Source organism: Chiloscyllium plagiosum, unplaced genomic scaffold, assembly GCF_037043375.1.
Source record: "Chiloscyllium plagiosum isolate Xiang-an unplaced genomic scaffold, Cpla_swu_hap1 HiC_scaffold_42, whole genome shotgun sequence".
Taxonomy (NCBI): domain Eukaryota; kingdom Metazoa; phylum Chordata; class Chondrichthyes; order Orectolobiformes; family Hemiscylliidae; genus Chiloscyllium; species Chiloscyllium plagiosum.
In genome coordinates, this window is record NW_028270180.1 from 3,698,842 (window position 1) to 3,722,682 (window position 23,841).

The following is a 23,841-nucleotide window of genomic DNA, read 5'->3' on the forward strand; positions in this document are numbered from 1 at the left end:
ATCTCACTTTCTTCAGGAAGACTTACCAGCAGACATTAAGGAATGAGAAATAAAGGAAGTCATTTCTGGGTTTCTTGTGGCAAACCCCAATTGTTGAATATTTCAATTAGTTCTGATGTAACGCGATAGCTCTGTTTTTGTGCAATCTTGCATTAAAAGAAAATCTTGCAACTAATGGGGTGGGAATCGCATTATAGCGAATACAGTTCGCATTCTACAAGTAATGGTCTAAATTTTTCAATTGTGTTAAAGCCAATTCGCGTTGAAGAAACATGCGTTATAGCGGAACTGACTGTATCATAGTGAGAGTGGCTCTTCTCAAACAGGTTCACGACAGGGCCCCTTTGTATCCAAACTCTACCAGTCAGTGTAAACCTCTTTTGATCTGTGCAGAGACAACGTTACCAATCTACAGGCTAAGCAGGAAATTACTTAACTTCAGTAATTGAGGAAGCTATTGCTTAGCTCAGGGAAATATATTCACTATGCAAAATTAAATACTTGCATATCAATCATTGTGAATCATCGGAGGACCCAATGCACACTGACTGGCTTTTGACCAGAACAAAAATGGAAGTTAGGTGAATTATTTATAAAACCGCTAAATCTGACACTCATTTTAATCTCACATGCATGTGTTATGAAGCTGTGGGTGTACTGTACCTTTAAGAGAGTTAAAAGCTAGCAGAACTACCTGACAGCACCAAGTGTTCTGAATAAGATACAATGTAACATGTAGTCCAGCAGCTAGTGTAGCTGGTTGCCTGGAGACAAAAACAAATTTCAATTAGGCCAATCAGTTTAAATTATATTCCCAAAAACAAAAAAAAACTCCAATCCAGTTTGAATTTAGTACATTGACAATATTAAATGCCAATGACACAATCCAATGCTTTGGGGGTGTAAGTCAGAGAAAAATTGAACAGTTGAGAGAGAACTGGCAAAAGACAAACAGATGTAGACTGCTAGTCAAAACTCAGAGATACCTGTCTAGAGAAGGAGTTTGCACAGAGAAAAATATCAACACCAACCTGGAGAGCAAATCTACAGAGGAAAATAGAAAAAGATTCGACTGCTGTCTAGTTTTGAAATTTGAATTTTTGGTAAATCTTAATCGGGATGTTGTATCGGACTAGTATTATAGAGGGAGAGTAAATGATAGGTTAGAGGAAGTTGTAGTAAATAATTGTTAGTTAATTATTCTCTGTTATACTTTAAGAAATAAAGTTGTCAATTTTTACTTTAAATAGTTCCTGTCCCCTTGAATTTTCACAGATTACTGCAACGGGATAAATCTTTGTGTTAATGGTTTAAAATTAACAAAGGGAGTTTACTCCATGTCATAACACATGCAACAGAACATAGAACATTACAGTGGAGTACACGCGCTTCGGCCCTCAATGTTGCACCGAGCTGTGAAAGCAATCTGAAGCCTATTTAACCTACTCTATTCCATTTTCATCCATATGTTTATCCAATGACCATTTAAATGCCCTTAAAGTTGGCGAGTCTACTACTGTTGCAGGCAGGGCATTCTATGCCCTTACTACTCTCTGACATCTGTCCTATATCTATCACTAATCAATTTCAAACTATGTCCCCTCCTGCTAGCCATCACCATCCGAGAAAAACGGTTCTCACTGTTCACCCTATCTAACCCTATGATTTTCTCCAATAAGAAATGAGTTATCACTGTGTAAAAGAGGATAATATATGTACACAATGCAGTGGAACACACATACAGGGTCCTGCAAAAATTGAGAACTCAGTTCATTCATGAATATATTTTAAAACTATGTGTTGTCAAAACAAGTTTCTATTATTTGTTCAACAAAACTACTGAGTGGTCAACTGACAGCCAGTCTCCATTGCTCCAACCAAAATGGATGCTCATGATGCACCAGAAAATCCAAAACCCAAATGCAATCTCCATGTTTTAAAAGAAACCGGTGTACGTCAAATGCTAAAAACAATTTGTAATTGAACTTCAACAATGCAAACGGCATTAGAATTTGACCAAGATCACAGTTTGTAAAATATAAATTAAATTACAAGCAAATTTCCAGTTGTAAGAAGGATTAAGAGTACAAAGCTGTTGCCAGAACTAACTTTCTTCAAACAGGAAATATAAATCTTTAAAAAAGGAAAAAACAGCTGACAGGAACTTTCTCCAAACAAAATACTAAAAGTTGAACTCTGCGCATGGAGTTTTAAATTTCAGAAACAAGTTTCTTCTTGGCCAAAATTTAACTTAACCAGTAACTTGAAGGTAAGTTCCCTCCCTCTCTAAAATGGAAAACATGACCTTTGTAAAGGTAAAACAAAAAAAGAAATTTCTTTTCATCCATGTGAAGTATGTCAAATCTGGGCAATTCAGAAACAGTGTCAGTATCAACCACATCCCATTTCAAATCCAGCACAGGAGAGATAAGAAAGTTCCTTTTATGCTATTACACCAAGTTATATTTTGAATTGCAATGTGTCCAAGAAATTTTGTTTTTACCTGCTCCATTTTGAAAATGTGCTGATTGAAGTAGTACTGAAGCCGCTCATTAGCAAAGTTGATACAGAACTGTTCAAAGCTGTTGTTCTCATAGTCCTCAAAGCCAAAAATATCAAGTACACCAATGGAAAGAATCTACAAAAGCAAGTGCATTTATTACTATCAATATGCGGATCACTCAAAAGCCTATGTGTCTTTTTGATGGTCTGTGTCTAAAAGGATGACATGAAATAAAGTGAAAATAAACATTTAAGATGATTCTCATGTCATATCTGGTTGAGTTACCAGCTTCACCACAATCAAATCATGAGACACTGTAATTGGCATATTAAATTTAGAGAATTCCACCTTATAAGCTAGCATTTGTGAAACCAAGATTTGGTTCCGTCATAATAAAATCAGAATAACTGCAGCACCAGAGGAGGGCATTCAGTCTGTTAAAATTATGTTGGTTCTCCACAACAGCAATTTAGCTTCTACCATTTTCATATCCTTTCTCTATTGTGCTGCATAGTTTCACCTTCAGGTGCTTATCCAATTTCCATTTGAAAAGCATGATTAATTCTGCCTTCACTACCCTTTCAGGCAGGCTATGCCCAGTTTCAACCACTCACTATGTAAAAATCATTTTTCCAATATGCCTTTGGTTGCTTTGTAAACTTCAATCTGTGCCCTCTGGTCTGTGAACCTTCTGGGAACAGTTATTTCCTGTTCACTGTGGTCAGCTCCCACACAATTTTGAGCACAATCAAGTGTTCTTGCAACCCTCTCTTTTGCAAGAACAAATCCAACTTCTCTAAATGTAAGCACACAATTGAAGTCTCTCACCCATGAAAAGGTTCCTCATGAATCTTTTCTGTCCACTCTACAATGCCTTCACATCCCTCCAAAAGTGAGTAACCAAAACTGCGCAGGATTCTGTTTCAGACCAATGCAGTAATTTATTGGGGTTTAGCATAGCTTTCTTGTATTCGATGCCTCTATAAAGCCCAGGATTTCAGATGCTTTTTTAACCATTTCTCACTATTGCTGTGAGCTGCATAGTTGAATAGTTTATTTCAATCGTTGAGTTAATATATTAAGAAGAATTACTCATAACTTACCAACATGCTTCTGAGAATCAATGCATAGAATATACAGGTCAAATACAAGCCCATATCAGTGTTTATGCACCTCACAATCTTCTTTCTACCCCTCCAGAATACCCTACTAATCTTTTATCCTTGTGTCTGTATAGCTTTCCGATGTATCTCTGCATCAAATATATGAATGCAAGTCACCTTAATTATTCACTATGGTAACAAGGCCCATACTCTAATCATGCTCTGGGGAAAGATGTTCCATATAAATTTTCAATCGAATTTAGTAATGAATCACTTGGATTTACGGTCTCTGGTTTCAGTCTCCCACATGAAAAGAAATGCTTTCTCTATGTTGACCCAATCAAACCTTTTCATAATCTTATCTAACTGTACCCAAGCACAAACTGTTGGCTTTAGGAGGAATTTGAAATGAAGTTTAAAAAAAAAAGGCAAATATCCATCTAAACACTAATTTAAACTCAACCCAGGAAAACTGAGGTGTGTTGAGAGATACCCAAATTAAGTCATCCAAATTTTCTGAGTCAGCGTTGAAGGATTCAATTCATATGGCACAGTATTCTATTACTGCTTCCTATTAATATAGCCATACAGTATGAGAAAGGTTTTGTGACAGCGTTCTTTGTTTAGCATATCATATCCAAATAAAGAGACAAAACTTTGTTCTAAGACAAAGCAAGGAAAAGTTGCAAACTGTCCTGAACCATTCATACACTTACTAAAGGTAATATTCTTGTGTATAGGGAGGAAAGCAGTATGGAAAAACAGTTAAAATTTATGATGGCTTTATCATTACATAAATGAATTTCAGAGATGATCTGGTCAAACTTTTAGTTGAAAACCGGTCTATCAGATTTATTTGATCTGACTCACCTTCTGGTGTTCTTCTAGGTCACGATTGTTAAGGAGTGCATGGTTGATTCGGAATACTATCCAGTCAAATAGAGCACCGTAAAGTGACTTAGCCATGGAGTCACGTACAGTTATTGCCTAAAATAGAACAAATTAGCAATTACCGATGGGCAACATAGAATGTAAATTGAAAACCTATTGAGTTTTGAGGAGGTTTGTAGCTCAGGTTGAGGTTCTGGATGTAAGTGTGCTCGCTGAGTTGGAAGGTTTATTTTCAGACATTTCATCACCATACTAGGTAGCATCTTCAGTCAGCCTGCGGGTGAAGCACTGGTGGTGGAGCCCGCTTTCTATTTATGTGTTTGGGTTTCCTTGGGTTGGTGTCATTTCCTGTGGTGATGTATTTTCTTATGGTGATGTCGTTTCCTGTTCTTTTTCTCAGGGGGTGGTAAATGGGATCCAAGTCAATGTTCTTGTTGATAGCGTTCCAGTTGGAATGCCATGCTTCTAGGAATTCTCGTGCGTGTCTCTGGTTGTCTGAGGATGGATGTGTTGTCCCACTCGAAGTGATGTCCTTTCTCAACTGTAAGGATACCAGTGAGAGCGGGTCATGTCTTTTTGTGGCTAGTTGATGTTCATGTATCCTGGTGGCTAGTTTTCTGCCTGTTTGTTCAATGTAGTGTTTGTTACAGTTCTTGCAAGGTATTTGTAAATGACATTAGTTTTACTTGTTGTCTGTCAAGTTCATTAGCTGCTGTTTTAGTGTGTTGGTGGGTTACCATGATGCCAAGGGGTTGCGGTCATTTCCAAGATGGCTTTGATGTAGGAAGAGTGGCTAGGTTTTTTGGATGTGTTTTGTCTGTTTGTTGGGGTTTGTTGCTTAGAAATTGATGGACAGTGTTCATTGGGTACCCATTCTTTTTGAATCCACTGTAGAAGTGATTTTCCTCTGCTCTTCGTAGTTCCTAATTCACTAAAGAGGAAAACAACAAACTGCCATTCCTAAATGTCGCAGTAGAGCGAACAGTCAATGGGGAACTTCAAACTAGCATTGACAGGAAAACAAATATGGATCAAATATTGAACTTCAGAAGCGATCATCGCAACACCCACAAACGAAGCTGCGTTAGAACACTATTTCAACTGGCCACCACACACTGCAGCACAGAGGAACTACCGGTGTGGTCTTATTGCAAATCGTTTCAGAGAACATCTTTAAGGAGAATCCAAGGGATTTTACAAATACATAAAGGGCAAAAGGGTAACTAGGGAGAGAATAGGGCCCCTCAAAGATCAGCAAGGCAGCCTTTGTGTGGAGCCGCAGGAGATGGGAGAGATACTAAACGAGTATTTTGCGTCTGTTTACACTTTGGAAAAGGACTTGGAAGATATAGAATGTAGGGAAATACATGGTGACATCTTGAAAAATGCCCATATTACAGAGGAGGAAGTGCTAAATGTCTTGAAATGTATAAAAGTGGATAAACCCCCAGGACCTGATCAGGTGTACCCTAGAACTCTGTGGGAAGCTACGGAAGTGATTGTTGGCCCTCTTGCTGAGATATTTGTATCATTGAAAGTCACAGGTGAGGTGCCTGAAGACTGGAGGTTGGCTAATGTGGTCTGACTATTTAAGAAAGGTGGTAAGGACAAGTCAGGGAACTATCAACCAGTGAGCCTGACCTCGGTGGTGGGCAAGTTGTTGGAGGGAATCCTGAGGGACAGGATGTATATGTATTTGGAAAGGCAAGGACTGATTAGGGATAGTCAACATCGCTGTGTGCATGGGAAATCATGCCTCACAAACTTGATTGAGTTTTTTGAAGTAGTAACAAAGAGGATTGATCAGGGCAGAGTAGATGTGATCTATAAGGCGTTCGACAAGGTTCCCCATGGCAGACTGGTTAGCAAGGTTCGATCTCATGGAATACAGGGAGAACTCGCCATTTGGATACAGAACTGGCTTAAAAGATAGAAACGAGAGGGTAGTAGTCGAGGGTTGTTTTTCAGACTGGAGACCTGTGACCAGTGGAGTGCCATAAGGATTGGGGCTGGGTCCACTACTTTGCATCATTTATATAAATGATTTGGATGTGAGCATAACAGGTATAGTTAGTAAATTTGCAGAGGACACCAAACTTAGGGGTGTAGTGGACAGTGAAGAAGGTTACCTCAGATTACAACAGGATCTGGACCAGATGGGCCAATGGGCTAAGGAGTGGCAGATGGAGTTTAATTTGGATAAAGGCGAGGTGCTGCACTTTGGGAAAGCAAATCTTAGCAGGGCTTATACACTTAATGGTAAGGTCCTAGGGAGTGTTGCTGAACAAAGAGACCTTGGAATGCAGGTTCATAGCTCCTTGAAAGTGGAGTCACAGGTAGATATGATCATGAAGGCAGCGTTTGGTATGCTTTCCTGTATTGGTCAGAGTATTGAGTACAGGAGTTGGGAGGTCATGTTACGGCTATACAGGACATTGGTTAAGCCACTGTTGGAATACTGTATGCAATTCTGGTCTCCTTCTTATTGGAAAGGTGTTGTGAAACTTGAAAGGGTTCAGAAAAGATTTACAAGGATGTTGCCAGGGTTAGAGGATTTGAGCTACAGGGAGAGGTTGAATAGGCTAGGTCTGTTTTCCCTGGAGGGTTGGAGGCTGAGGTGGTGACCTTATTAAGGTTTATAAAATCATGAGGGGCATGGATAGGATAAATACATGTGGTCTTTTCCCTGGGGTGGGGGAGTCCAGAACTAGAGGGCATAGGTTTAGGCTGAGAGATGAAAGATAAAAGGGTATAAAAGAGACCCAAGAGGCAACGTTTTCACGCAGAGGGTGGTGCACTGATGGAATGAGCTGCCAGAGGAAGTGGTGGAGGCTGGTATAATTGCAACATTTAAAAGGCATCCGGATGGGTAGATGAATAGGAAGGGTTTACAGGGATATGGGCCAGGTGCTGGCAGGTAGGACTAGAATGGGTTGGGATGTCTGGTCAGCATGGACGAGTTGGATTGAAGGGTCTGTTTCCATGCTGTACACCTCTACAAGTCTATGGCATCTCTGGGACACCCGCACCTACCAACCCCACCGCCCCGTGGCTGAACACTTCAACTTCCCATCCCATTCTGTCAAGAACATGCAGGTCCTGGGCCTTCTCCACTGCCAAACCATTACAACCATTCCCTCCGCGACTCTCTCGTCAGGTCCAAACCCCCACACCAGCCACACCCCACTCCTGGCACCTTACCCTGCCACGCAGGAAGTGCAAAACCTGCACCCACATCACTCCCCTCACCTCCATCCAAGGCCCCAAGGGATCCTTTCACATCTGTCAGAAATTTACCTGCACCTGTACCAATGTCATCTACTGCATCCGTTGCACCCGGTGTGGTCTCCTCTGCATCAGGAAGACAGGACACCTTCTTGTGAATCATTTCAGAGAACATCTCGGGACACCCACACCCACCAAACCCACCACCCGGTGGCTGAATATTTCACCTCCCCCTCCCACTCTGTCAAGGTTGTGCAGGTCCTGGGCCTCTTCCACTGCCAAACTGTGACCCCACTCCATTTGCCTAAACGCCACCCCCTCCCATTTATCTCTGAGCGCCAACCCACAAGCCTTGTTCCTGTTGAAGGGCTTATGCCCAGAACATTGAGTCTCCTGCTCCTCGGATGCTGCCTGCCCTGCTGTGCTTTTCCAGCAGCACACTTTTAACTCTGATCTCCAGCATCTGCAGTCCTCACTTTCTCTTTCAGAACTCATCACAACAATAGATGGAATTTAAATTCAAAGTAAAGTACCTGGAATTGAAAACTAGACTGAGTGGAAACTATCACTGACTGTCTTAAAAACCCATCCAGTTCACTTCGATCTGAATTTTCAATGCTGACACAAAAGTAACATCCCTACGTCTGGGACACCATGATTGTTCCATCTGCAGCCAACATTCATGACGGCTGATAAATCAGTCCAAGAGTCCTTCCACCTATTCCCCAAAGGGGAAACAAAGCAAGTGAAGATGTGTTTTATAAAAAACTTAAGAGACACACAAGAGTTCAGTACAGTCAGGGGATAAATACCCATAACAGTGCACTCTGAATGAGTTTATATCCAAAATAAAGACTACTTTGGATTTGTCCTACACCAACATGCTATTTGGACTAAAGCTCCTAATGTGGGATAGACAACATGTTACATGCAGTAAGTGCATTACTTTCTATTTACCTCAGATAGTCTATAGGGCAGAATAAGTCTCTCTCCAACTGTCACAGTCTTCCTGGTGGTCAGTGCTTCAAACAGTGCATCTTCTTTAACCTAATTAAAGAGCAGTGAATTTCAAAATGAGTGATATTACAGAGACTTTATGCTCCATAGTGTTAATAGTAGTTGGGTATTAATGTAGCTTTAAATCTTCATGGTAGGTTTTTAACTCAAAGAATTCTTAAGTTTCATGATGGTTCAGGAAGTATTTGGCAAATTTAATTTTCTTTCCTGACTTAAAGAGTTAAATTTTCTCTTTATCAAATTAACCAAAAAATCTTTTCTGCAATCAGAAAATAGTGAAAATCATTGCGCTTATGCAAACCTTTTCAACAGTATTCACTTTACAGTATGATCTTCTTGTCCAAGCAAGAAATAAACAGACGTAGCAATTCTGACCTCATGTCCTTCCACAATTCTGCAACTAGCAGCCATGCCTTCAGCTTCTGAGGCCCTGAAGTTCCGGCATTTCCTCCTGAAACCTCTCCAATTCTGAAAACGCTCTTTCCTCTTTTAAGGCATTTCTTAAATCCTATCATCATCAATAATAGGATTTAAGTGTTTGGTGATCTGCCTCAATACCTTCATGTGTGGCTTGGTGTAAAATTATGTCCAATTACGCTCAAAGAACTTCAAGAACTTTTTGTCAAATGTGACGTACAAGTAGTTGTTACTGCTAAATATGCAAAATGTGGCTCGTTCTTTTCAATAACAACATGAAATGTACATGTACATAGTGCTATATGCTGTGGTTGAGGCAAAAAATGTATAATTTTGGGCTTTTCTCAACTAGGAACTATGGTATAAACAAAAATGAATTACCTGTATATTCCTTTCAGGGAAAGAATTTAACAATTTAACAGAGAATGGAAGTTATTATGATACAGCATTGAATTGATAAGATGAATAGGTGCACTACCTCCAGAAGCTCCGAGACAATGGGCAACACTTCTGGGTTGCAAATGTCGACTGAATCATCTCGATAAGTCTTCTTTTTGTATTTTATATTCCCAAGTTGTAAAATTGCAGACAGGAGGCAAAATATCCTGAAATTATAATGACATTAAAATTATTTAAATTGCATCTAAAAATCTAATTACATAGAACCGTCTAACTATTATAGAACATCAAACTTGCAATAAACAAGAGAGGAAAACATCTCTAATACCTGGACAAATTTTTATAAACATCTTAAGTTTATAAAATTTTATTTTTTTCCATGGTGATTGCACAATTTGCCTCCAAAGATGCATTTTAGCCATAATACTGCAATCAAAAGAGCCAAAATGTTAGTGAAGCAGATGGTAAACATTAATATTACAGTTTCAGAAAAATACAAGGCAACACAGTGAGTTACTATGCACCGGCAATCCATTAGCTGCTTAACAATGTATGATCAGCTTCTGAAACATAAGATTTAACATTAGTTTTAATGGGATAAATAGCATTTCAGACTTTCTTGTATGGACATGCTATGAAAAGTTCTGTTTGTCTTCAAATGGAATAGTATCAATTTGAACAATTAAAACTGGCATTATTTCAGCCAAAACTTAAGTCCATAAGAGAAAGGAACTGAAATAAACCATTCAAAACTGCTCCACCATTCAATTAGATCAAGGCTGATCTAACATTACAATTTCTCTTTCCTGCCTTTTGCCAATAACCCTTGATCCTTTTCTTGTTTAAAAGTTTGAATGCTCAAACTTGAATGTACTTAGACTCATCAGATCTATGCATAGAGAATTCCACAAATTCACTACCCTCTGCAAGAAGAAATTCCTCATCTCTGTCTTAAATGGGATTACGATTTCTGGTCCTAAACTCTCCCACAAAGGGAGACAACCTCTCTACGTCTTCCCCAACAAGCCCCCTAAAAATCATGCACATTTCATCAAGGTCACCTCTCATTCTTTTAAACTCCATTAAGTACAGGTCGAAGATGCACAAATTCTCCTCATATCACTGTCCCTCCATATCCAGGATCAACCTTGTGAACTTTCTCCAGATTGCCACCAATGCCAGTTCATTTTTGCTCAGCTAAGGGAAAACCAAAACTGTTCACAGTATTTCAATTGTGGTCTGACTAGTGCCTTGATTATTATTAGCAAGACCTGCCTTTTATCCTCCTTTCAATATGAAATAAAGGCCAACATTCTATTTACTTTCCTATTTACTGAACTTGCATGCTAGCTTTGTGTGATTTGTTCACAAGCACTCCCAAATCTCTCTGTGCTCCATTTAAATAATGCTCAGTTCCTCTGTTCTTTGTGCCAAAGTGCATAATCTCTCATTTTCTCACTTTACATCCCATCTGTCAAATGTTTGTCCACTCACTGAACCTGTCTATATCCCTTTGCAGACTCTATGCATCACCTTTATTACTTGTCTTCCCACCTATTTTTGAGAGTGTGTGGATGACAGGCATGCACTATCTTTCAAGTCATTAACATGTATTGCAAATAACTATGACCCCAAAACTCATGCCTATGAGATTTCAGTAGTTACATGTTGCATGAAATCCCAATCCAATCTAAACAAGGTGCAATTCAGAAAGTCTATTAAAGTCATGTGCAAGGTATGATGGTAGAGACTAAGGATTCAGTTCCAAAAATGAAAAGGTTAAATAACAGAATTCTTCAAAATCCCTGCCACCAGATATTTCAGTCTGTTTCTTAAGACATCTTCACATGCTTTAATTCTATGAGATTTCACTATATTCACAATAAATCTGCATTAAATGATTTTTAAAAAAGACCAAAACAATCTGGACTCATACAACATAAATAAAACCTAGTTTATTTTCTGTGACCTATCAATGCCTGGCTGGTATCAGCAACATTTTTTCTAAATAGAATCAATTATTTTAAACTTCTAACAAGTGAAGTTGTATACCTGCATCACATCTAAAACACAATTTCCCTTTTACCTATATTTAAGTACCACAATCATTGAGAGTATAACAGCAAATAGTTCTTTTGCTCATGATTCTTGAGGGCCAGCTTGTTTGACAACTTATCTGGTTTAAGTCAGGCACACCAGATTTTTCAAACAGTATCCCTACATCTAGTATTTGGTGTGCTCCAGCAGGGTGCACTTCAAGCAATCTTTTCCAAAATTCACAGTTATGCTTTGTGGCTACTTCACTCCATCTCCTTCTCCATTCAACATGTATACAAACTATGTTTTTGTCCCCAGCCCTGTTCATCAAAAGAAAGCTGGCTAAATTCAAAAATTCCACTTCATCATTATAGAATGTGCTTGATTTTGTTCCACTGATTTCAAAGAATCAAAAAACAACTGACCAGGTCATACACTGACAGCAATCTGCTCTCTCAGTTTACTACCCAGACAGGAGAAAGTGAGGACTGCAGATGCTGGAGATCAGAGCTGAAAATGTGTTGCTGGAAAAGCGCAGCAGGTCAGGCAGCATCCAAGGAACAGGAGAATCGACGTTTCGGGCATAAGCCTGAAGAAGAGCTTATGCCTGAAATGTCGATTCTCCTGTTCCTTGGATGCTACCTGATCTGCTGCGCTTTTCCAGCAACACATTTTCAGCTTACTACCCAGACAGCCAAGTTCAAAATTAATCCCAATGATTTTCTTGTTGCAAGTCCTCCTGTACGTCACCTAAACTGCTCTACAACGTTATGAGAATGGCAGCAATTTACTGCAGACATCATGTTCTCAGACATCATCTTATGGCTTAGTGTTAATCCTTGATGATGGTCAGCCTCATGAATCAAGATGGAATTCCTTTTATACTCCTTAGCCTTGCAACTCTAATCACATTCTAATTGAGGCAAACTTCTGCATCCAGGCTAAGTGTTTAATTCAGCAGGATTAAGGATAAATTCTGGGACTTGGGAGTAATCATATGAAAATGAAGGCTCTTGTGGGGCAGTGACAGCATCTCTATCGCTGAACAAGGACTGCTGGATTCCACCTACTCCAGAGGTATGCATTCTTTTCCTGGAACAGATTGGTTAGAAAGATATCCATCATGAAAAAGCTACAGCTTTTTAAACCAAGCTTTTTAATCAAAACCATAACACTACATCTAACAATTTGCTCCCGTGTAAAACATCTCTGTGTTACAAATCCATTCAGCATGTTTCTGGCATTCCAGGTATCGCATCTTACCGTTTGCGTGTCTTGGGCAAGAATCCAACCATTTCCATGGCTAGTTGTAAGCGCTCAAAGTCATGTTTCAGATCCTCGCCCTCAACAGAAAAACTGTCCTGTTAAAGTTTGAAGGAAAATAATGTTGTCAGGAAGAATTTGTATAATTTTATCATTGACTTTCAGCCTCTCTCCCTGAACATATTTACTCTTCTCTACAATAACCTTCAAACGTATTAGTCATCCTCTTACACTTCTGCCTGTTCTTTAGTGGAGGGTCTCAACACTGCACATTACAGGCTTTTTCACAGCAGTGACCATTAAAACCAAGCCCATTCCTGTCCTTACTCAATATATATAATTACAGACTTCAGAGAAAGATCATTAGGTGATACTTAGAAATGGAAAACCTATTCATTATTCTCTTCCTCTGTCCCTTCATGCCCAAACAGCTCATAAATCATTGAATCCTATGTAACAATAGAACTGTCCTTCCAGCTCATCCAGACCCAGGTTATGCCTGGTTCACAGTGCTCAATTGTTCATTTTTTGAAAGACATATGCATCTACCTTGACAGCACAGTGATTAAAAGGATGAATCAAATTTTCACCTTCTCCCAACAATAAGGAATATAATATACTGGATTCAAGAATAAGGTCGTGATTCCAGCTTTGAGGTTGGTTTAACTGTTGATTAAAAACTGACTGAAAATGTAAATTACTCTAGTCATAAATCATAGAAGCAAAGCAAGTGCATGCCCATCAGAAGATAAACTGTATCACAGGACATAGAAGACTAAGTCTTTAAATTTGGAACCAACAAAGTTTGGTACATAATTTGAAGTGGAAGGATTTTTTTTTGGAATTAATCTTGCACTTGGACTAATACTATCAGACTCTAATATTAAAAGGAGCTAATTCCAACCCCTACAAATTTGCAAGCACACAAATTGCTGTCAGAGACAGCTCAAAATATAGTTTTAATGTATAATATGAATATATAATATGAAAAATAATATAATTTGAAATATAATAAATTCTGTAAAGAATATAAGAGGGACTGATGAATAAAATTCAAAGTCATAAAATGCAGCTGAGCAATGGTCACCCAGTGATTGTATCAACATAAAACCAACTTCACAGATAGATCTGCAGGCTAGTGAAGTCATTCTGTTGAAACATCCAGCAAATAAGGTTGCTTCGTAGTAGTGATTTACTGTCTCAGTGTCTAACTATTAGGCTGATCAAAGAGCTGTTGGAAATTACATTATGAGCAAATGCAACTCTAAAGGTATAAATTCAATTCAAGCAAATGATTTTGCCTCCTTTGCAACAGTTCCACAACGAAACTTAGAATGAGGAAACACAAGATCAACCTTAATGGGAAAAGTTCTTGCCTCAATGATGCTTCATATTTTTAAAACACATGCCTTCAGAAGTTGAAACAGCTTTCAAAGAATGCTAAAATTATCAAAATAGGTAGTTATCTGAAAAGATCACAGCTGGAGAAAATCTGATCCTGTAGGTTATGACAGATTCAGATGTTTCCATTTGAACCTCATAGAACAGTCTCCCTCCTACTTCAGGCAGCATCCGAGGAACAGGTGAATCGACGTTTCGGACATAAGCCTTCCCATTCCTAGCGAAGGGCTTATGCCTGAAACGTCGACTCTCCTGCTCCTCAGATGCTGCCTGATCTGCTGTGCTCTTTTAGCATCACATTCCTGACTCTGACCTTCAGCATCTCAGTCCTCACTTTCTTCCTCCTACCTTGACCAATATCCAAGCTGTTCACTCTTTCAACCGCAATACTGTTAACCTCTAACGGACAAAGTTTTGTGGTGTCATCCTCTTGTTAACAAAAACACACGTTTGCATAGCATCTTTCATGTTCTTGGGATAAAGCAAATCTCTTATGAGTCAATTAAGCATTAATTTTTTTTAAGCAATTTTTTTCAGGGCAGACAATTAAGACACAGAAAAGTCCCACATGCAATAATAAGGTAAGTGGTCAATTAATCCATTCTAGTCAAGTGAGATGGCAGATATATTTTGGGCAGCAAGACTCTTTTGTGTCTCTATGGATAATGTAATGGGATCTTTTGTCAAAGACAGACAGGGAAGACAGAATCTAATTTTAGTGGCTCATTCAAAATAAGACAACTTTAAAAGCACCAAAACAGCTTTTGCCCAATATTGTCCAAAAGATTGGGTGGGATACTTAAAATCCAGAGTGAGGGCAAGTTAAGAAGAGCTATAGGCTTTGCAAATCCAAGTGTCTTCTAGGCATTGTGCAGAAAAAGCAATGATCCTGCAGTTCAGTGATAAGAGCCAGCGATTTAAGCCAAATATAAGATCAAGAGAGGTGTCTTGACAGAGCCAAGATTACTTCAAGATGAAGGCAAAAAAGATCGGGAAGGAGGGGGATACCGGTGCTAAAACTTTCTACTTCTTTTCAGTTGCTTTTAAGGTTGAGAAAACAATGCTGTAAGAAATACCAGAGAAAAAATAAAATCAGTTTCCAATTCAAGATATTCGCTTGTTACTGCTTTTTTAAGTGGTTGCCAATACTTAGTAACTGTCTGAGTTGCCCTCAGAATGCATTTATCATGTGTACTGTGGTTGAACAGGTACCCTCTAATGTGGTGCCAGGGAGGAATCCAAAAGGGTAATTCTGAGGAAACCCCAAAGATCAAACCCACAACAATGCAAATCTACTGAATATCAAAAAAGCAATCACACTTGGATCCATTTGCAGTATGCAATGTTTATGTTGCAAGAGTTCACGATCTTGGGAAAAGAGGCAGTCAAAAATCAGCCATTAGTTGAATAGTGAAAATGCCTGCTCAATGTTATGACGTGGAGGTGCCAGTGTTGGACTGGGGTAAACAAAGTTAAAAATCACAACACCAGGTTATAGTCCAACAGATTTATTTAGAAGCACTAGCTTTTGGAGTGCTGCTCCTCCATCAGGTAGCTGTGGAGCAGGATCACAAGACACAGAATTTATAGCAAAAGTTCACAGTATCATGCAACTAAAACGATATACTGAACAAGCATAGATGTTGTTAAGTCTTTCATCTTTTAGAATGGGTTTGAGATTCATTAATATGTAAAGCCCAGAACTTCTTTTAAGTCACATTCTCAAGATAACTTAAGGTTTTTACTGAAAAAAAAAAGGTGACATCTCAGCTCAGGCAATGCTTTAAATGTGTGAAGTTGGGAGATTCAAGATGGCTGCAATCCAGGAGGTCTGAGTCTGCAAATGCTCTGCCTAAGATTCGGGCATGGTGGGGTATCCACCTTCACCTCACCTTTTAAACCACTCAAGATAGCTTTGCTTAGTCATTTTGCATTAAAAACTTTAACAGTTTGGTGCTTTTTTAAAAAATGACTAAAGGCAAAATCTCCTGCAGTTCGCAACAGGCAGGGACCCGCCCCCGCCCCCACCCCCACCCCCTCCCACAGCAGCAGGGACGTCCATGGCCACCTTGGGGGACTTACCTGCAGAGACGAGCCTGATCTCAGAGATCATCAAACTCCTGGAGAAGATCGACACATCCATCAAGGAAGCCCGGTCCAGGTGGGAGTCGATCTTGGTCATGCTGCAGAAGCATGACCGAGAGATCGAAAAACTTGGGCAGCGTGTCGGAGGGGCAGAGCAATGGGCCGCGGCCTCGGAGATTGCTGCTGAGTCATCCGTGGGTCAGGTCCGGGCTCTGGAGAGGCGAGTCTGGGCCCTGGAGGAGCACATTGATGACCTCGAGAATCAGGGTCGTTGGAAAAATATTCGGTTGCTGGGCCTTCCCGAACGGGAGGAGGAAGGCCAGCTTGTGGATTTCTTGGAGCAATGGCTCCCACAATTATTGAAGTTGGAGTCAGGACCGGGCCAGGTACAGATGGAGTGGGCTCACTGATCCCCATGCCATGATGTACAAAGGCTCCAAGATAATGCTGTTTCAGGACTTTTTTGCAGTCGTGGTCCGCAAGAGGAGGGCATTCAATGAGGCGAAGGAGCATTTGAGAGACTTAAATATTCAATACTCTATGTGATATCCGGCAACGCTGCGCTTCAGTCATGGAGGATCAGTATATAACTTTGAATCACCAGAGAAAGTAAAAGAATTCCTGGACCCTCTCAAATAGACTGCAGGACTTGAACTGTATGGATAATGACTTCATTTTGCACAAAACGCCCTTTGCTTACTCTTCTTTCTTTCTCCATCACCCATTCTTCTCTGTGGTGGGGGTCTCCCTTCTATAGCTTGTGCGGCTTATTTGATTTTTGGGGAGTTTTATTTTTTGAGTGGGGTTTTCTCTCTTTTTTTCTTATTTAGTTGCCTAATACTTGCTGGGATTGTAATTTTATAACTTTATATATTTCTATCATGTATTGTTTTATTAAACATATCTAGGTGATGGCATGGGGGGAGGGGTGGGTCACTCACTGTTAACTCCTGTTCTATAAGACACTTGAATTTATTTACTCCATTTTGTAATGCCTGGGCCGAGGACAGGGCCTTAGTTGGGAGAGGTTATGGTGGGGTCATTGGAAGGTAGTAATGCCCCCTGGGAGCAAGGGGGAAGAGTCTCCTTTCAAATATGTTTTGTGTTATTTTTACTTAGGAGTAGTTCTTAATTGTGTTGGTTTAGCTGTTTTAAAGAATTCTTTTTTATGTGAATTTTTTATGGTCTTTATTCAATGTCTTTTGGGTGGGGTTCTTCCTCCTGGGGGGTCTCCGGCCTGACTGGACGATCCTGGCTAGCCAATCGATTAGATGGTGCACCTGGAATGTCAAGGGGAGCCACTCGCCAATCAAAAGAAAAAGATATTATCAAATCTTAAAAAAGAAAGGGTTGATGTAGCTGTTCTACAGGAGACACATCTACTTGATAAGGAACACTTGAAGCTGCAACAGGGTGGGTTTGGCTCAAAAAGTAAGGAATTGTCCATTCTCATTCGGAAGAATCTTCCTTTCCAAATGTTAAGCCAGATAAAAGATGAGTCTGGATGGTATATATTGATCAAAGCCCTAATATACGGAGAGGAATACGGGATTTTGAATCTTTATTGTCCTCCGGCACACCCTTTTAAATTTGTAACAGAAGCCTTCTCTAAGTTAATGGCTTTTGGGTCAGTCATACAATTATAGGGGGAGATTTTAATTGTATTATTGACCCAGAGACAAATAGGATACCTAGGAGCACTATGGGCATATCTCGGAGATCGAGGCAACTGGCGGATCTGAACAAGGAGCTAGGACTAGAAGATGTGTGGAGGTGTCTTCATCCCCATAGTAGAGACTTTACTTTCTTTTCTAATCTACACAAATGCCATACCAGAATTGATATGTTTTTTGTCCCTTTGACCCTTTTGAATTTGTTACTGTCTTGTAAAATAGGTAATATAACTATTTCTGGTCTTGCCGCAGTATATATATGAAAGTTAAGACTAGGGATGATGGGATAGGCCCCCAACATTGGCGTATGGATCCTTTCTTATTGAAGGATAGCAAATTTATAAAGTATCTTTTGCAGGAATTTAAAACCTTCTGGGATATCAACTCAGGTATGATTAGTAACCCTTCGATGATGTGGGAGACCACTAAGGCATACGCGCAAGGCTTGGTCATCTCATATTCTGCGACCCAGAAACAACAAAAGGGAGAGCGACAGCACCTGCTCGAGGCTCGGCTGCAGGCAGCTGAGACAGCGTATGTTGATAGGCTCTCCATTACTAAGCTACAGAGGATCACAGCCCTTAGGGCAGCCTTGAATACCGCACTTACTCAAACAGCAAAAAGGGAAATATTATTCGCAAAGCAGAGATTATTTGAATATGGTGACAAGCCTGGCAGGTATCTAGCATACCTTGCCAGAAAGAAAAAGGCACCCAAAGCTATTACGTCCATTAGAGAAAGTGCTGGTACCTTGACTTGTGATCGTAAAAAGATCAATACAGCCTTTAAAAAGTTTTATTTTGAATTATATAAATCGCAGGACTGAGGAGATAGAACTAGGAAGATGGAGTGTTTCTTTAAAAATCTGGCCCTTCCGGGCCTAACCTCAGAGCAGGTGTCAATCTTTAATGCCCCCTTGACAACCCAGGAAGTACAGGATGTGGTTAGGCAGCTTCAGAGTGGCAAAGCACCTGGGCCAGACAGAGTCCAGGTTGAGTTCTATAAAGAATTTAAAGGGGAACTGCCCGGGCCATTCATAAATATGTACAATTATTCACACAGTCAGGGTTGCCATCCGCCTTCGTTAAGAGAAGCAAATATTTCTCTCATTCTTAAGAAGGGAAAGGCCCCAGAAGATTGCTCTTCATATAGACCCATATCCTTGTTAAATGTGGATTTTAAAATACTTTCAAAAATGTTAGCATTAAGACTGGAGAGAGTTTTACCATTCATTACAAAAGAGGACCAGATGGGGTTTATAAAGGATCCACAGGCCAACTAATAACATTAGAAGGGTCTTAAGTAGGATACAAGCCTGCCAACAGGGAACAATACCGGGGTTAGTTGTCTCCCTAGATGCAGAGAAAGCATTAGATTGGGTAGAATGGTCATATCTTTTTTATACGCTGGAACGGTTCAGCGTTGGAGAGGTCTTTACTAAATGGGTTTCAGTATTATATAATGATCCCAAAGCAGCCATGATCACCAACGGCTTAAGTTCGGATGGCTTTAGCATCGGCAGAGGCTGTCGCCAGGGATGTCCTCTTTCGCCATTATTATTTACACGTGTGATTGAACCCCTAGCGGAAGCTATACAAACTGACCCTAATATAACGGCTCCGAGGGTTGGATCAGGCAAGCACAAAATTACTCTCCATGCGGATGATGCCCTCCTCTTCTCAAGTAATCCTTTGACATCCATGCCCCGCTTAATTCAAGTGGTCAATCTGTTCGGTATGTTCTCAGGTTACAAAATCAACTTTATGAAATCGGAAGCCATGCCGTTGGGAGGCCTTGACAGTATATCCAATTTACCGGATGGATCTGGTTTTCCCTTTTGGTGGTCACTAGAAGGTTTTCTGTACTTAGGTATTTTTATTACTCTGGTATTTGGTCAGCTGTATAAAGCCAATTACGTACACTTATTAGAAAAAATAAGGCAGGACCTTCAAAGTTGGGGAGATCTCCAACATCCTGGCTAGGCAGAGTAGCTCTAGTTAAGATGAATATTCTACCTCGTCTTCTATATCCTATGAGAATGCTCCCCCTGATGCCGCTGAGGCAGACATTGCGTAAGCTTTACGGCTGGCTCAGCTCCATTATTTGGAATCCTAGATGGCCCCTTATCAAATTAGAAAAGCTGCAGCTCCCAAAAGTAAGGGGAGGACTGGACTTTCCAGATTTCAGGAGGTACCAATTGAGCTCCTTATTATCTTATGTATGTTGTGGTTCTGTTCACCAAGCTAGGAATTTGTGTTGCAGACGTTTCGTCCCCTGTCTAGGGGACATCCTCAGTGCTTGGGAGCCTCCTATGAAGCACTTGTGTTGTTTCCTCCGGCATTTATAGTGGTTTGTCTCTGCCACTTCCGGTTGTCAGTTCCAGCTGCCCGCTGCAGTGGCCAGTATATTGGGTCCAGGTCGATGTGTTTCCTGTGAGTGTGGCGTCGATGATGCGTATTAGAACAAACAGTCTTACCGCAAATTCAACCCAAACTCTGGGTCAGATATGTGGACGACACCTTTGTAATCATTATAAACACAGAAATAGAGAACACACACCGGATCATCAACGCCACACTCACAGGAATCCGATTCACTAGAGGGGAAGAAAAGGACAACCAACTCCCATTCCTAGACGTAATGGTACAGAGAACACCGAACGGAGAATTCACCACAAAGGTATACAGGAAAGCCACACATACAGACCAAGTCCTGAACTACGAAAGCAACCACCCCAACACACATAAAAGAAGTTGCATCAAGATACTGTTCAAAAGGGCCACAACACACTGCAGCACACCAGAACTGCAAAAAGAGGAAGAACAACACCTCTAACAATGCATTCGCCAAAAACGGATACCCCGCAATTTCACCAACAGGCGCCCTAAGGGAAAGACAATGGAACAAGGACATGCCACAACCCAAAGGACTAGCCACGTTATCATACATCAATAACATTTCTGAACTGACAGCCAGACTACTACGACCACTAGGACTCATAACAGCACACAAACCAACAGCCACTCTCAGACAACAACTCACTAGGACAAAGGACCTGATACCCAGCATGAGCAAAACCAATGTAGTGTACAAAATCCCGTGCAAGGACTGCACAAAACACTACATAGGACAAACAGGAAGACAGCTAACGATCCATACCCATGAACACCAACTACCCACGAAACGACATGACCAGCTATCCTTAGTAGCCACACATGCAGATGACAAGCAACATGAGTTCGACTAGGACAACACTACTATTATAGGATAAGCCAAACAGAGAACAGCCAGGGAATTCCTAGAGGCATGGTACTCATCCACAGATCCTATCAACAAACACATTGACCTGGACACAATATACCGGCCACTGCAGCGGATAGCTGGAACTGACAACCGGAAGTGGCAGAGACAAACCACTATAAATGCCAGAGGCAACAACACAGAAGCGCTTCACAGGAAGCTCCCAAGCACTGAGAATGTCACCTAGAAAGGGGACGAAACGTCTGCAACACAAATTCCTAGCTCGGTGAACAGAACCACAACAACGAGCACCCGAGCTACAAATCTTCTCACATATCTTATGTATCTTATCTTGTGACCCAAAATCAATCTGGTTAGATATCGAGACTTGCCAAGCAATATGTCCCCTCATCAATTTATTATTTATGGACAAGATAAGAGTTATTACAGACTATCGTAAAAACCCTATTCTACTAAATAAAAGCAAAGCCTGGAAGATAATGCGACAAGATGAAGGTAACCTGCAAAAAAAACCTCCCTTATACCCCCATAGTGGGAACATCAGGATTTCTGCCAGGGAGTCCAGAGGTATCTCCTGTTTGGGAGACCTGTTCGATGGAGAGGTTATGATGTCCTTTGAGCAGCTGCGCCAGAAGTTTGGACTGCCCATCAAGGGCCTCTTTCGGTATTTTCAAATACAAGAATTTATACAAAAGAAGACGACACTGATAGTCAATCCTTAAAAATCAGAAAGGGAAAGGAGAGTGCTTTGGCCGATAGGGCCACCCTCGGTCAGTATTCTTTATCATTCATTATACAATAAGGTGTCGAAGGACATGGAATGATTGTATAAAACCTGGAATCAAGAATTAGGGTTGGAAATCTCTTTAGAAATGTGGGAGGACATCTGGGAAAATGCCAGAAAGATCTCAATCTATAACAGAACGCAGGCTACTCAATTAAAAATACTTCACAGGGCTCACATGGCACCTGAACGACTCTCAAAGTTCAAGGCAGGAGCATCCCTAACGTGTCCTAAATGTAAAATCGAAGTTGGCACTCTCACGCATTGTCTATGGGCATACCATAAGATCCATAAGTATTGGGATAGAGTAGTGAATGCCTTGACAGAGATTTTGGGTACGGAGATTGGATTGGATCCAACGTCCCTACTTTTGGGCTCTCCATTTCCGCCACACTGTTCAGGGCTTTTGTTCAGCTGTGGCAATGGTTCTGAATGTTTCGGGGGCCTCCGGGAGGAGGAATCCCGTATAAATACGGGTTTTATTATGACTTGATATAAATCTATTTTGAGTATGTGTCTAGTTATTTAATTATTTTGTTGTTTACTGTTAGTAATGTATGATATCCTATTTTATGTTTTGGTTGTTTGTAGAATAGATTAGTAGTTAGTTTGTTATTTTTTATTTATTTAATTTTACATTGATGTTGTTATTATATTATAAAATGGAATACACTAGTTTGTATTATTTTTGTAATTTCGTAAAAAAATCTTAAAAATGTTCTTTATCAATAAAATAGCTATTAAAAAAATGTGTGAAGTCAGAGTCTGTCTACATCTCAACCTTGAGTCAGACTAGCTCTATTTCCAAACTAGGAATTTCTAAAATGTTACATGGCTGCCTGCAGATTGTATGCTTTTTGAGTTAAGCCGGTGTAAGTGCGCGTGTGCGCACGCGTGTGCATGTGCATGCGTGTGTGTGAGACAGAGAGAGAGTCTGTGTGAGTGTGAGTATGTAAGACTGTGTGTGTGTGTGTGTGTGTGTGTGTGAGAGAGAGAGAGAGGGAGAGAGAGGGAGAGAGTATTGATAAAGTATTGGAGAATCCACAATTGAAATCCTCCATTTTAAATCTCCATCTTGCAATAATAATTTGTCTTATAAGTTTAAAATGGAAGTCACAGTGACCATGAGAAAGAATTAAGGAATATGAGACTCTTGGCATAACTTTGTAGTTCTGCTTTCCCAGGAACAGCAAATGAATAGAATACTGACAAATGTCTAGCTTTATCTGCTTTGACGCAAGATGAAGAAGAAACATTTTAAATCAATAGCTCCATTTTTGATCTATGAGAACAAGACTAAAATGTACTAATCACCTAAATTTAATCATGAGAACATTAGTTAGAGGTGGAAACATCATATTGTGGGAAATGAAAAAATATGAAATTGTTACACACATAAGGGCTATAAAATACGCTGCCTTTTGCTAAAAATTAGAGATCTCTCATTAGTTCATCTAGGGATATCTAGATTGATACTCTGGACTACAATCTATTAATCTCTCACGAGCTTAATCAAAATAAAGTTAGTTTTAATATTGTGTGGTCCGAGAGTTTCTTTTTGAGTCAACAGTAGAGTGCAGAGGCGTCACCTGTCGTGTGACATGAACCCAAGATCCCAGTTGAGGCCATCCAAACTTGAGTATCAGCGTCTGCTCAGCCACTCTGCGTTGTTACGTAGCCTGAAGTCCACCTTGGAGGATGGTCACCCAAAGATCTTGTAATTGCAGATACATTCTATTTTGTTCAAAAAGCACACAATCTGCAGGTAGTCAATCCATGTAA

The 23,841-nt window shown here is 40.2% G+C and overlaps 1 protein-coding gene across 4 annotated transcripts in view; it reads right to left on the bottom strand.

The window, feature by feature from the left end:
• LOC122542431 (unconventional myosin-IXa) overlaps window positions 1-23,841 on the bottom strand; it is a 370,841-nt gene that overhangs the window by 168,869 nt on the left and 178,131 nt on the right. For all 4 annotated transcript variants that reach the window (XM_087982055.1, XM_087982054.1, XM_087982053.1 and 1 more), the window contains 5 exons: window positions 12,856-12,953; window positions 9,635-9,761; window positions 8,680-8,769; window positions 4,477-4,593; window positions 2,504-2,638 (listed from right to left, as the gene is read on the bottom strand). In XM_087982055.1, the coding sequence (XP_087838181.1) occupies window positions 2,504-2,638; window positions 4,477-4,593; window positions 8,680-8,769; window positions 9,635-9,761; window positions 12,856-12,953 (567 nt within the window). The remainder of the gene's footprint in view (window positions 1-2,503; window positions 2,639-4,476; window positions 4,594-8,679; window positions 8,770-9,634; window positions 9,762-12,855; window positions 12,954-23,841) is intronic.